Here is a 14,183-nt window from a genome sequence, read left to right on the forward strand (position 1 = left end):
ATTTTCCTGGGCTCCAAGATCACCGCAGACGGGGACTGCAGCCAAGAAATTAAAAGACGCTTGCTCCTGGGGAGGAAAGATATGGTAAATCTAGATAGCATACTAAAAAGCAGAGACATCAGCCTGCCAACAAAAGTGTGTATAGTCAAGGCTATGGTTTTCCCAGTTGCAATGTATGGCTGTGAAAGCTGGACCATAAGGAAGGCTGAGCGCCAAAGGATTGAGGTCTTTGAATTGTGGTGCTGGCGGAGACTCCTGCGAGTCCCTTGGACCGCAAGGCAATCAAACCGGTCAGTCCTAGAGGAGATCAGCCCTGACTGCTCTTTGGAAGGCCAGATCCTGAAGATGAAACTCAAATACTTTGGCCACCTAATGAGAAGGAAGGACTCCCTGGAGAAAAGCCTAATGCTGAGACCAATAGATGGCAAAAGAAGAAGGGGACGGCAGAGGATGAGGGGGCTAGATGGAGTCACTGAAGCAGTTGGTGTGAGCTTAAGTGGACTCCGGGAGATGGTGGAGGACAGGAAGGCCTGGAGGAATGTTGTCCATGGGGTCGCGATGGGTCGGACATGACTTCGCGACTAACAACAACCATGTTGACTATTAGAAACTCTTTTCTTAGAGCAGAACGGCACTTCCCTGGTGCTGAACATGGTATGGGAGGCTTATGCTCATTACTGTCAATAGTGGAAAGAAGGGATAAGGACAACCTTCCATTTATGGCAGATGCAGTGAGTACCTAATTGACTACTGGTAACAGTAGAATGTCCTTCCTAAATATTTATATGAAATTATGACTTCATGTCCTAACATTCATTGTATAACAATTTGGTAGTCTTCCCCACCCCTGTGGCTTCCTGATGTGTTGAACTGCAGTGTCCATAATCCCCAGCCAGCATGGCCAATGCTGGTTGGGGCAATGGAAGTTGAAGACCAACACATCTGAAGGACATCAGGTTCGTGAACTCCAATTTAGCATAGCTGTTAGACACCCAGAGAAGGCCAACTGGCCATTCCCTCACAATGGTTGCGAATGTTCCAAGACTGCATTGTCATACAAAGGTAAAAGCGGGAAATGATTTTAAAAGCACAAGCCTCACAACTTAAACCAGGGCTATGTATGATGGGCAAATTGTGAGGTTATCCATTTCCCTTGAAAACTTGGTGGGCTACTTAGAGTGATTATCATGGGTTAATATAACTGTGAAGAGTTGCAGCTTGTGCCACCTGCCATTATGAATGGCAGGGGTTATCAGGGGTTATTTCCAGTTTCAACAGCCTTCATATTAACCTAAAACAAGCTGTGGGTTCAGCAAAGGTTGTTTAACTCTTAAATTTCCCCTGCTGAATAGGTTCACGTGTCACCACGGACAACAGCAACCCTGGCCAGGTCTTGCATATTTGCAATAGCAGATGGCACACACAGGAGCACCCCAAGTATCAATTAACCCATGGATGGCTGTTGTGCCATCTGAACTAATTCAGTCAACAGTAACTAGAAATTACTGCGTATTTACTGCGCAAGCATAAGCACGCTTCCTAAGAAGAATGCTTCATTGTGTTCATAGACTCAGTAGTCTATTTATGATTACAATCTATGTCAAAATTTTCACTTCAGCAAAATATCCTTGATTAATCAAAACCTCACTGGTTTGAAAAAGCAGAATACTACAAACAATGTATAAGCATGGTGGGCATGTCGTGAGCGGAGCCAGCTGGAGCTGGGGGCCAGACTAGATGGCCCAGAAGGCCCCTTCTGACTTGCTCTGTTTCTATGTTTCCATGCATAATACCAGACTATAATTTAAACAAACTGAAAAAGCTAAAGGGACATTATTTCTTCAGAACCCATTTTTATAAACTCAATGAGTTGTAAAATTCCATTAAAAGGAATTTTATTTGCAAAATGCCCTTTGTAGGAAAAGGAAGAACAAGGTACCTTGAACTCACTGAAATTCCAAAAGAACAGTAGTGGTAAAAAAAAAGCAGCATGGATAAAATGAAGAGATAAGGGGAGCCATTATGGTCCAGAACTGCTACAGCTCAGGGCACTGCCGGACAACATGTTTGGCCACTGAGCCACAGGTCAAAGTTATGTGATTTGTCTCAAATCTATTAAATGTGGAGAAATGTGCTGTCTTCTAAGCTGATAAGTGTATGACTAAAGCTACCTTCTCAGGATCAGGAAATCTGTCACAATCCCAAATTCTGCAAGAATTCATTCCCCAGAATTGTGCAGACAGTTCTGCCTCGGCACCACACTAATTTTTATGGTTAGTGTACTTTGAGAGTGTACACTCACATCTTTTGGAGGCAACATAAACTATTTTAAAAAAGTATCCATTTAGTGCCAAGTAATACATTTATAAAACACAGATTCAAGGTTTTATAACAGCACACTATACACTGTCCTAAGCACACAAAATGCTTAAACAAATGGCAATATATGGTTTTTTTTTTTAAAGCACCAATGCTCTCTTCAAACTGCAAAGGGGAGATAAGAGACATACTTAGATGAGAGTAGAAGACTTATTGCTTAATAACATTACATCAGTTACTGGCTGACCTTCAGAGGCAAATAGGGGTGGTTGAGGTGGGGGGAGAAAACCCCAACACACAAGGATGGTTAACTTCAATATCCAAAATGAAGTCTTGACTCAATGCTGTTGAAACTGCTAATTTAGTTTGCTAATTATTAAATTGAAACTGCTAATTTAACCCTTGCTAAAAGCTCAGACTCTCAGCGGATGGCATGATTAGGACCAGAATGATAAAGCCTTCAGATCTATTTTATCACTGCTATTTCCTTGCTAGAAAGCCACGTTGATTAAGATCAGTGGCATTTGCTTCTAATTAACTATGATTTGGATGGTGCTGCACACTAATAAAATATTTTCCCTCTTTATTTAGTGAGTGTCATATTTCCAATATTATGTTCTTTTAACTGCTGTTACAACAAACACGTCCACTAGTTCAAATGGAATTTCTCCCCACTCATTTTGAGGAGGCAAAAAGGGAATTCTACTTCCTTGCACTTAACCTTACATTTCATCAGTAAGGACATTCAAAATGCACTGATAAAAACTCAAACTGGGGAGCTGCAGAAGCAATGACAATGGTGCAGTCTTCCCCAACCTGTTCTGCAGTAGCACTCTTTAAGAGAAGAAACAAAGTACGGAAAATTTTTTAAATGTTATTTTATTAGCTGCTTTGGGGAAAAGAATCATAGATGCACAGAGCAGACTGGGAAAACAGCCTGCATGAGAGCAGTAAATTACTTATAAATAAAATATGGTGACAGACTTCATTTTCTATGCTGTATGCAAACAGCTCCCTGCTTGTAAAATGCAAATGAGTTTTATTTAAGCCCTGGCCAGCCGATAAGCACTGCAGTAACAACAAAAATAACTAGTAACCATTTTCTTGGGTTTATTAGACTAATACTTTATAACCTCCTGTTGGGATTGCACAGGATACCTATTTAGAAATGACCTACATGGGGAGTTTATAAAATCATCACACGGGAGTTACACTGGATGGAGATGTGCTCATATTTTGAAACATAAGGGAGCAGAGCTGGCAGAATGAAGACTACAGATAACATCAAATATCTTTGGCATTTAATTTTCTTTGCTTGTAATTAGATTTCAAAGACTGGCACAATTGTACAAAGTGGTGTTAAAATCAATGCAACTTCACTGATTAAATCCAAGTTTAACTACAGCTGCAAGAGGCCCCATTTTTCACATCATCCATCCAAAATTCATGTTGCTATTTCACTCTTTATGATTAGGCATTCTCTGCTAGGTAAGATCTAAGAGCTTTCTTGAAATACAATTGTATGCCTATTTACTCAGAAGTAAGCCCCACTGAATTCGACAGGTACGAATCTCAACTAATTGCATAAAGGACTGCAGTCTTAGTATGTAGAGGTCTTTCAAATGCACTTGTTTCAAAATTAATTTGTGTGCTTTAACAGCAAAACACGTTGTGAGTGAGATCATGCATAAATGGTTCACTGGCATTCTGTTGCTTAATAATGTATTAATATTCTATTAATTTTATTTTTAATTGTTTAATTATAAGCAGTAATTATTTTATTACAGAACCCAAATAGGCTAACACAGTTCAGAATGAATTAGTAAGTGCCACAGGAAAAAGAAAGAAAGAAAGGCTTGATTCAGATTTGATTAAGAGTTTAAGGACAGCAGTGTCAGTCCTATGCCAGGAACCACAACAGAGTAAGTTGGCACCGCTGCATCAATCACCATAAACAGCAGCACTGACATACCACAGAAAAGGTATATAGGAGCTGTGTGCAGGAAGGGTGGGGCAGGGATAAAGAGTTTCAGTGGGAATTCAGCTGAATCACAGGACTCATGTCAGGATAGGAAATGAAGCATGAGTTCATACTGACTTAAAGTCATGAAAAAAATAATGCTGCCATTAACATTTTAAAAGGTGGCATTATTAAAATAAAGCTCAGGTCTTTGGCAAATGGAATTGCATTTTCCACTGCTATCTGAAAGTGCATTCTAAGTGTCCCTGTGCACCACAGAGAATGAGAAAGAAACCTTTGCATTTATAATATTGGCTTCCTCACCAATAATTTAGATATTCTGAAACCAAAGAAAATTGCTAGGATGGATTATTTGTGTGGGTGGTAGGGGAAGAGTCACAAAACTGTTTGTCAGCTACTTACATGAATTTCTTCTACTGTGAATAGAGGTAGGCTGAAATAGCCCAGTTTCATCTGAACCCATCTTTCAATACTTTGGTGCACCAGAACAACCACCATGCATTTTCACCCAGGAAACAGAAGACCACAGCTAGGGCTGAACTTCCCAGGGAAAGGTGGTCTGGGACTTGCACAGCACAGTGACAGAGAGGTACGTCAAGGGCAGAACTCAGTAGCAGAGGTCTCGCTTTAATTCCCAGCATCTCCAGGCAGGAATGGGAAAGACGCAATATCAAAGCCAGTATGAATATTGAAATAGACAGAACAATGGTTCAACTTAGTATAAGCCAGCTTCTATTTACCCTAAAGGATTGCTTGAGGTGCCTTGAAATTTTTGATAAGGGAAAGAGGAGTCCAGAATGAATGAATGAACAATACGAGCAAGACGAAAAGAGGCAGCAGAGTCTTTAGTTTAAGTAAAAAAATTGAAGCATTCAAAGTCCTTCAAATACATTAATTTAGCAACTTAACATTTGAATTGGGAAAGGCCATGCATGTTCTGAACCTGTGCCTTGATTCTGTGATGGGTTGGATGAAGTCCAGCAAACTGAGAGTAAATCCTGTTAAAATGGAGATTCTATGGTTGGATGCTTCCCAGATACCAGGTTTGGGAAGTTTGCCTCTTTTGGACAGGGTTGTTCTCCCTCAGAAAGAACAGTACATCACCTGGAGGTGCTCCTAGGTTAATCACTGTCGTAACAGGCCTAAGTGGCTTCTGCAGTGAGAACTACCTAGTAACAGCTCAGGTTGGCATGTCAGCTATGCTCTTTCCTGGGCAGGGATAGACTGGCCACTGCACTACATGTACCGATAGTCTCATGTTTGGATTACTTGAATGACCTTTATGTGGGCGTCTCCTTATACTTAGTCTGGAAGCTGCAGCTGAAGCAGCATGTAGCAACCAGGATGCACGACTCATAGTAATGTTGATGCAATTGCACTGGCTACCTATTAGTTACTAAGTCAAGTACAAGTTCTTGCTGCTGGAATAAAAAATCCCAGAAGACTGTGAGACCTGGTCACCTGGTAGACAGTTTTTTCCCAGTTCATTAGAGCAATCTCACTGGTTGTACCATGACCTGTACACTGCCATCTTGCAGCAATAGGGAAGCCGGCATTCTCCATAGTAGCTCCTTCCTTGTGGAATGGCCTCTGTATTCAGGGGATGCCAACTCTAGCATGATTTAGGTGCCAATTAAAGGCTCATCTGTTCCCCAAGGCTTTTCCTAAGTGAATGAGCTGCCCAGTTTGTTAATCATAGTGCTGTATTGGTTTTATTGGTTTTAATTAATGTTTTATATAAATGCTTTATCAGTTACTGTATATTTAAGTGTATTTTAATGTACATCATAATGTAATTTAATGCATTTAACTTTCCTGTAAACTGGTTGTAAGCTTTTAAAAATATGGTCAACAGTATATACATCTATGGCCTCTCCAGGACAGAGATAGCTTGGCCACAGTGATACAGGCTCTGGTAACCTCAAGACTGGGCTACTGAAATGTACTCTTTATGGGGCTCCCCATAAGGTTGCTCTGGAAGCTAGAGTTAGTGCAGAAAGAAGAGACTCCGTTCCTGCTTGCTGGCCCAGGTTTAAGGTTTAAGACTTGAACTGTGTAAAGTTCAAGACTTCAGACTGTGTAAAGACTTGAACAACTTGGAGTGAGAATAACTGAAACAGCATGTTCCTCCAGTTGCTGATGTCATCAAAGGACATTCTCCTGAAGGTTTTGCATGGACCCATGGCCCAACTGGAGTCCATCGGGAGAAGACCCTTCAGTGCCCCACTTCTATGGAATTGCCTGCCTTGGGAGATCGGAGAGACACCAACATTGTGCTGTTTTTGTTCCTGCTAAGGACAATCTTATTCCAGGAAGCCTGTTCTTGTTGACCAACTGCAATCTTAATATTAGTTTGCTTCTCAATGTTTTTATTGTAGTGTTGTTATTCTTTTGTCTGTTTTTAACCTCATATTTTTTGCTGCTCTGGAAACTGTTTGGATGTAGAGCAGTACAAAAATAATTTAAATAAACACAGTAGTCTGGTTAAGGTAGGCCAGTTAATATAATCCTGGTATTAAAAATGGAATCTTAACTGTGACAACGGTTTTCTGACAACTTTTTCTTATAAAGCTGAAGGAAACAGCCTACTCTGGATACAAACTGCAAGAGCAGAGCAGAAGGAAGGCACTTAAAAGTCCCTCCTAGACAAAGTGACCTCATCTGGGAAATCTCAAGTGAAGCAATGGGCAGGTTCATCTAACATGCTGAGTCACACTGCACATAAGATAAAATAGGTTGATTCATGGAATGACCAACAGTGGAACTAAGAGACAATCAGGCTCAAGGTGGGTTGTTCACCTCCTTGGTTCACCAGCTGGTATCCCAGTCTTTCATTCTCTTCCTGCTCCAATCATTACCATTTTTTCCAGAGTCTCAAAAATGCTGCATTCTTTAAAAAAAATTGAGCTCACAAATGTACAGAAATGTCTCCAGCATTTTCAGAAAAGAGAGATATTAACACCCCCCTGACCATATGATGATGATGATAATCATCATTATCATATTAAACTGCATTTATATCCTGCCTTTATTCCTCTTGTGAGAAACCCAAAGTGGCTCATATGGCTTAATTTTATCCTCACAATCTCTGTGAGGAAGATTGGGCAGAGTGTGAGTCACAGGCCTAAAGTAACCCAGTGTGTTTCATGGCTGAATGGGGACTAGAACCTGGATCAGCTGATCCCACAGCCCGACACTCCAACCACCACACCACACTGGCTCTTTTTAGAGCACTTATTCCTACAATTACCATGGCTCCCAAACAGTTCTCATTACATCCTCTTTCCCGAGAAAGCTGAGAATGGGACAGAGTGAATGGGTCACAGTAGGGGAAGAAGGCAAATCTCTTGCTGGCACCCTATTTGCCCTGTTCCGTTCTGTCACTTTTGAAGGGGTTTTCAAAAACTGTCCCTCAAATTTGCATTTTAATACTGGTGAAAATATGTAGATTGTGTATTTACTGCAAAGTAAATGGAGGAGAAATATAATGCAAAGTTCCTTCCGTTTATGTACCAGCCCTGAAATCTCCTATATTTCACCTCCATTTGTTTCCCAGATATTAAAGCTGCATATATTCCCCAGTAAAAATATGCACAATTTTCCCAACATTGTTAACACCCCTAGATGGAACAGAATGGGTTGGAGCTGTGAAAGGGTTTGTGTGTCAATATTGTATCTTTCTGGAGTAGCTGGAGTTCCAAGGAAGCACAGAAAATGTGATGTGTACTTAGAACTGTCAACACTTGAATTCAAGAGGGTTCCATTGCGAAGGGGAAGTCTTGTCTCCATGCCCTCTTGGTGTGCCTCCTCTTTTCCAGGTTTACAACTGAGCTCAGCAGCTATGTGTAGTTCTCCTTGCCAATTTCTATCTGTGCCAGCAACTATTCTGGACTCCCACTTGCAGCTGAGATTTACAAGGACATTGACAAGACAAAACTATATATATGGACAGCCATAAGTGCACACATGCACACCTCTGAAAGACCAACAAGAATAACAAAAATTTAAGACTAATTCATCCTTTGGCTGTTAGTGGCTATGCACTGTTTTATAGTACCTTGGTTTTAAGTGCAATTGAAAGCAGTCTTGAGGATCTTCTGGTTGAGAAGTGGAGCAAACATTTTAGATAAAGGAAGGAGTACGTCTCTACAAGTGGGCAGGAACCTACTCCTCCTCTGGCAGAGAAAGCAGCCCCTTTGTCTAAAGACAGCTCCATAAGTTGGAGAGTGAGAGAGAGGGACTGCATGAGGAGCTATATACAGCCCTGCTCTTGATCCTTTCTGGAACCAATCCCAATACACTTTTATGTCCACTGAAACAATTAAGAGATAGATTAACACAACGTCTTCTGTAGCCACAGCTTATAGAACTGTAAATGAAGAATGAACACACTCAAAGACATGCATTTTTTTAATTAAATTCAGGAACATGTATTGTTGTCAAGACTGAACTTTGATTGACCTACATAAGCCAGCTAATCAAATATTCACAGGTTGTATCTTACTTGTGAACTTTTTGTTGTACAGGCCTATTATCTTACCTAGCATCATATGCAGGGCTATTTTCTAAGGATTTATTTATATACAATTATTTTGTATATTTTATTTGATGTTCAAAGCTTAATACTGGAGTTGGTCTGTAACACCAAGTAAAAACCTATCAGTCAACTAGTTTTAAGTACCATACTCAATACAAAAAAATCAAATCACTTCTAGTTTAAAGAATTCGGCACATTTCAACAAAATAAACCAATCATGCAGCTGTATACTAGCTTTAAAAAAAAACCCCAAATTATTTCAAGAAAAGAGTATGGAATAAAAATATATACTTACTAGAAAGGACTGTAGTGAGGAAGATGTAGTCAGAAAAGGAGATCAAGCCACATTCTCCAAGTGCGTAAAATATGCTGTCTTCATCAGCAAACTTCTCGCGTTCCTGGGAGATTCTCTGTTTAATAAATCAAGAGTACCACAATTCCAAGAGAAGAAAAATAAACTTAGAAAATATTGGACTATATTTTTAAACTTTACATGTTGATGCCTCTAACCATCCATCTTCTTATAGACATCCTTACTGTTACTATTCTAGATAACTTTCCAGCCTTTAAATCTGTCAGATGTTTTTTGAAGATTAAAAGGTAAGAGTCAAGCATTATTCTACCTTAGGGTGAGAAATGTATGACCTTTCAGATGTTGGTAGACTCATTCCAACAACATCTGGAGGACCACACATTCTCTGTCTCTGTGTCTTTCAACAAACTGAGGCTCCAATCTTAAGCACTCTTACTTGGAAGCACCCATCATGATGGGATTTACTTCTTACTAAACATGCATAAGATTGGTATGTTAATATCTTCAATCCCAAATAGTAAACCCAAGATGTTTCTTCTTGTTCTGTCAGATCTCAAGAATGAGAAGATATTTTCAAAAGCTATTTACTGACATTTTTGTATAGTGAATCTAAATTTTTGAGCAATGCGTTAGTACTTGGGATTAATGTATCTGCTATAGATAAGCTAAATAGTAACTTTTGGCACTAAAACTAACTTTTTGGCACTGTTACACTAACATGGCTGGTGCAGACACACTATCACTCAACTCTTAAATGGTTAAGAAATTTAAAGCAGGTTCCAGGGTTTGGTGTCAACCATAGTTTAGTGTTATATGTACCTTGATGGAAGGCATGGCTAGTGCTAACCATCATCCCGCACAAGCCAGATATTGCATAGATAGTTTGAAGTAGGGTTTCATGGCTTGTGTCAATACACATATAATGCAAAACCATTGTTTGCACCATGAACAGAAGAAAGGGGAGACGTTTCTCCGAGGAGAAGAAGGTGTGGGATGCAGTGTGTAAGCTTGTGGTCTGCTCCTGATCTCAACACCATGGTTAATATATTAGCATGGTAAAATCTGCACCAGTTTATAGTGAAATAAAGTGAGCATATAGCAACTGCAATGCAGGCAGAACCCTTCTGATTATCAGAGCACACGTCTGTTCCTTTTTCTCCAGCCATGGACACAAGATTTGTGTTAAACTGAAGAACACTAAATAATTTTGTCTGCTGAAGTTTTAAAGGCTGAAAAGGATGCCTCAAGTGGGTTAGAGGTTGGGTTCTAAATTTTCAAAGTGGTGAACTATTACTGAAGAATTAAAAGACGTATCACTTACACACACACACACACACACACACACACAATACACACAGGGAAAAAGTATTACAGGATCAAGTGGCATTTTGGTTAATGTGAATGGAAGCATGCAGGCACAGAAGCACAGAAATTGCAAGCGCAAGTTTAGGAAGAGTACTAGGGAACAAAAGACACCACCAAGAGCACACCAGGATCCAGGTATACAACTATCCCATATCTATTACCTCTGTCTAGCGAGGATCCCATCATACATAAGATAAAGGAAAGACAATTTGTTAAGCAATGACACTTAAAGCACACTGAAATCATCATAGCATAGTTTGATTTGATTTGTTACATCTGAAAAGCAAGGAAAATTTGGAGCAATTAAATAACTCCTGTTAATTTATGCCCTTAAATAAGAAATGGGGACAAGAGCTGTTGATTGTCAGAAGTTCAGATGCCTTTCAAGACTCTCACCCCTCTTCTATCTTAAGTTGTACTTAAACTGAGGGTAGTCTATCAAGTAACACAGATTAAAGTTAAGCATTATCTGGTTCACAAAGTGACAATGGGAAGCAGTTACTACAAAATTGCAACTTTTAATTAAATCTCACAACCTACCAGCCTTACACAAATGTGCACAAAATTTTTATCGCGTCAATGCAAGACTGTCAAAATGTCAAAGGGACAAATCATAACAAGAAACGTCTGTTATCCAAATACTTTGAGGCAATTTCAGAGTGAATCTTAATTGATACATAGTATTACATGCCTTTACAGCAAACAAGTCTTTGTCCTGACCCACCCCTTTTGGAATTGTTTTGTAAATAAATAGCATTTTGGAGAAATTTTACACAGCTGAGCTTCAGAATAGCCAAAGGCTGCTAATTATGCTAATTTTTACATACTTAGCTCTCAACATGAGTTTCCTTCAGTCATATCTCTGGGGTCTCCATCCTTCTCTCCAATATTATGGCATAACAACATGCATCCTTAAAGAAACAACATGGCCCAATGTAGTCATTAAGATCAAAGGAACCATGTTTTAACACCAAAAGTAGATGGCCAACTCCTGCATCAATTCTATCTGGGAATGCATACATAGCATCACATAGTATCACAATTATGCCTAGAACCAGAAGTCAGGTGTTTATCTTAAGATGTTAAGGCCCTGGTAACATTTTTAAACAAGTGTCATCCAGTTTTAAAGCACTTGGACAGGCCAAAGGAACTGGCATTTCCTACCCCTACCATGCTCAAGATGGCAAACCACATGCCTTTTCACAAATTCCTTTTGAAGCTTCCCTCCATTAAATGCACGGTTTACTGTGGAGGACAGGAGACTGTTATCTGGGCAACTCATCCAAAACCATGTTGGACACATGTTAAGTTGCCATACTATTCCTTGCATTTGGGTCATAAATTTTACTCCTTAAGACCTATTAGTATTTTTTACTTCAATTCTCCAAAAAAAAAAAAAAAAAAAAAGGTATCACAGTCAAGTCTAAATGACACAGACAAGTAACCCGCAAGCCTCTCAGGCTCAACCATATGTGACTGAAGAATGTGACATTCTTTGGTTAGCCTCGGAGTAAATTTGCTTTTAGGCCATTCTATTTATTCTCTACTTTAATAATGGTTAGATAGCAATCCATCAAATACTTACCTGAGAGTAAGCCTAATTAAACCCAATGGAGCTTACCTCTGAGCAGACATATACAGGACTGTACTGTTACCCTGCAATACTATGTATATTTAGACAGAAAAATCCTACGACTCTCAGTATGCCCCAGCTAACATTGACTGCACTGTAACTCAAAATGCAGACAGTGTTTCCTTAATCCTTAATCATAAGCACTTTCAACTTAAAAGTCTCAATAGCAATGGGATTTTTCTTGTAATGTGGTTTTGCTCATTTAGCAAAAGTTGGCTGTCTTTAAGGGATGCACTTTTAAAATCAAAATGGGGGAAATCCACCAATAATGAGGGTGTGATTTTTTTATATCAGATAACTTTAGGGAAAATACATGTGGGAGAGAAGAACTCTACCCATCAAAATGGGAGATAGGGACCACATCATTCAGAAGTATTAGCAGGAATCCTTATGTCACTATTTTTACTAGAATTAAAATTGCATTTGCCTTGCATCAGGAGCAACAGCAACTGATATAAAATAGTGTTTAAACATAATCAGGATATAACCTGTATTATGGATTCTGAAAACCACATTCTGAGTAAGCTTCCTATGCCTAGACTAGTTTATAATCCTGTGAAGTGTATTAATTCTACAGACATGAAATCAATTGCTCAAGTGCTCTATATTAAAAGATATTTTCTCTTGTGTATATTCTATTCATCAAATTTGTGAAACTTCAACGTCATCTTTCCTGGGTTACCTTCCATGCATCTTTCACTGTGTAATGAGTTTTTACTTTTCAAATCTAAGGCAAGGTATTTGAAAACCAAAAGCAATATGCAAATAGTGATAGAAACAAAAACTGTAAATAACATCCTGTTAGTGTAGAATATAGTAGCCTCTTCCTGACAAAGATTGCAGTTATCAGTATGATTAACAGTCAGCTGAACAATTTCAGCACAACCCTCACATTGCAGACCCTTTTTGCAACTAGATACCAAGTAAACTGCTACTATAATCTAGTTTCCCCATCAAATTAAAGAGTAAACACTTTCTTATAGAAACCTCCCACTTGCCAAAATGGAGATTTTGCTGCAAAAGGATTCTGACAGATGTCAGTTTACCTACTGAAGTTTTGCACTTAAAAAAACTTTTCAATCAAAGGGCCTGTTTGCAGCATTGCCTGAAGTTCATGTAACAGGTTACATATGCAAAATTAAGCAAATCATTGAGATAGAGCCTATTTACAATAATATTCCTGGAGTAGTGAAATCCTGTTAAAACCAAGCATATGTTACAAGTATACTGATATACACATACTTTGGTGAAATATCATTTCATTGTATGTATCAACACAAGCAAGAAATACACAAATAGGAGAAGAGGTGAACAATTCAGTGCCCACTAAATGCATTTTGACCATCAACTAAGTGAACAATCAAAGCAATGCTGCTTGCAGATGTTGCTGCAACATGGACCATGCAGGAAAACTGGATAGCTTAAGACAAAACAGAGACAGTCAACCTGTCAAACAGGCAGTAAATATGATTACGAATATCAACTTTTCCCATCTGGTTAAATAAAATAACTCAAGCCAATACTTTAAAATGTTAAACTTTCCAAGATGCTAGGGAAATGTAGCAGCACAGCCACATCTAACACAGGAAGAAAAAAAATCCACAGGTATGCTTTTGAATTTAGAAAGTCATAAAGCAAAAAAAAAAAGAAATGGTATGTTGGGGCCTAGTCTTCTTTGAGAAATGAGGCAAGGAAACGAGTATGTTTCTCCCCATTCCCTAGTACTGAAAGTCCAAGAGTTCTAGACAGAGAAGACTCCTTTGAATTAATGGAAGAAAGAAGTAACAAATGTTTTGATCCAACAGCCAAAACCAAAGTGTAGTCCTAGGCTCTGAGCATATCACAACCATACAATTATTGGTCAGACCATTCAAATCCAGCCAGTTTCCCTTATACTAAGCAAAACTAGATGGTTATTAAGGGGGATAACACAAATATTAGGAATTCTCTGTCTCAGTTCTGCTCAAAGGAACAGTGGAAACGCCTACATTGAGTTGGGCGATTGGTGTATTTAGATGATTGTCTATGCCGGATT

At 39.1% G+C, this 14,183-nt stretch overlaps 1 protein-coding gene across 4 annotated transcripts in view; it reads right to left on the reverse strand.

Annotated features, from left to right (window-relative positions):
* MICU1 (mitochondrial calcium uptake 1) overlaps positions 1-14,183 on the reverse strand; it is a 156,277-nt gene that overhangs the window by 64,776 nt on the left and 77,318 nt on the right. For 3 of the 4 annotated variants that reach the window (XM_044420531.1, XM_044420534.1, XM_044420533.1), the window contains 2 exons: positions 10,677-10,682; positions 9,133-9,247 (listed from right to left, as the gene is read on the reverse strand). In XM_044420531.1, the coding sequence (XP_044276466.1) occupies positions 9,133-9,247; positions 10,677-10,682 (121 nt within the window). The remainder of the gene's footprint in view (positions 1-9,132; positions 9,248-10,676; positions 10,683-14,183) is intronic. The other variant, XM_044420532.1, reaches the window with a different exon arrangement.

This window comes from Varanus komodoensis, unplaced genomic scaffold, assembly GCF_004798865.1.
Source record: "Varanus komodoensis strain SLA01 unplaced genomic scaffold, ASM479886v1 scaffold11, whole genome shotgun sequence".
Taxonomy (NCBI): Eukaryota; Metazoa; Chordata; class Lepidosauria; order Squamata; family Varanidae; genus Varanus; species Varanus komodoensis.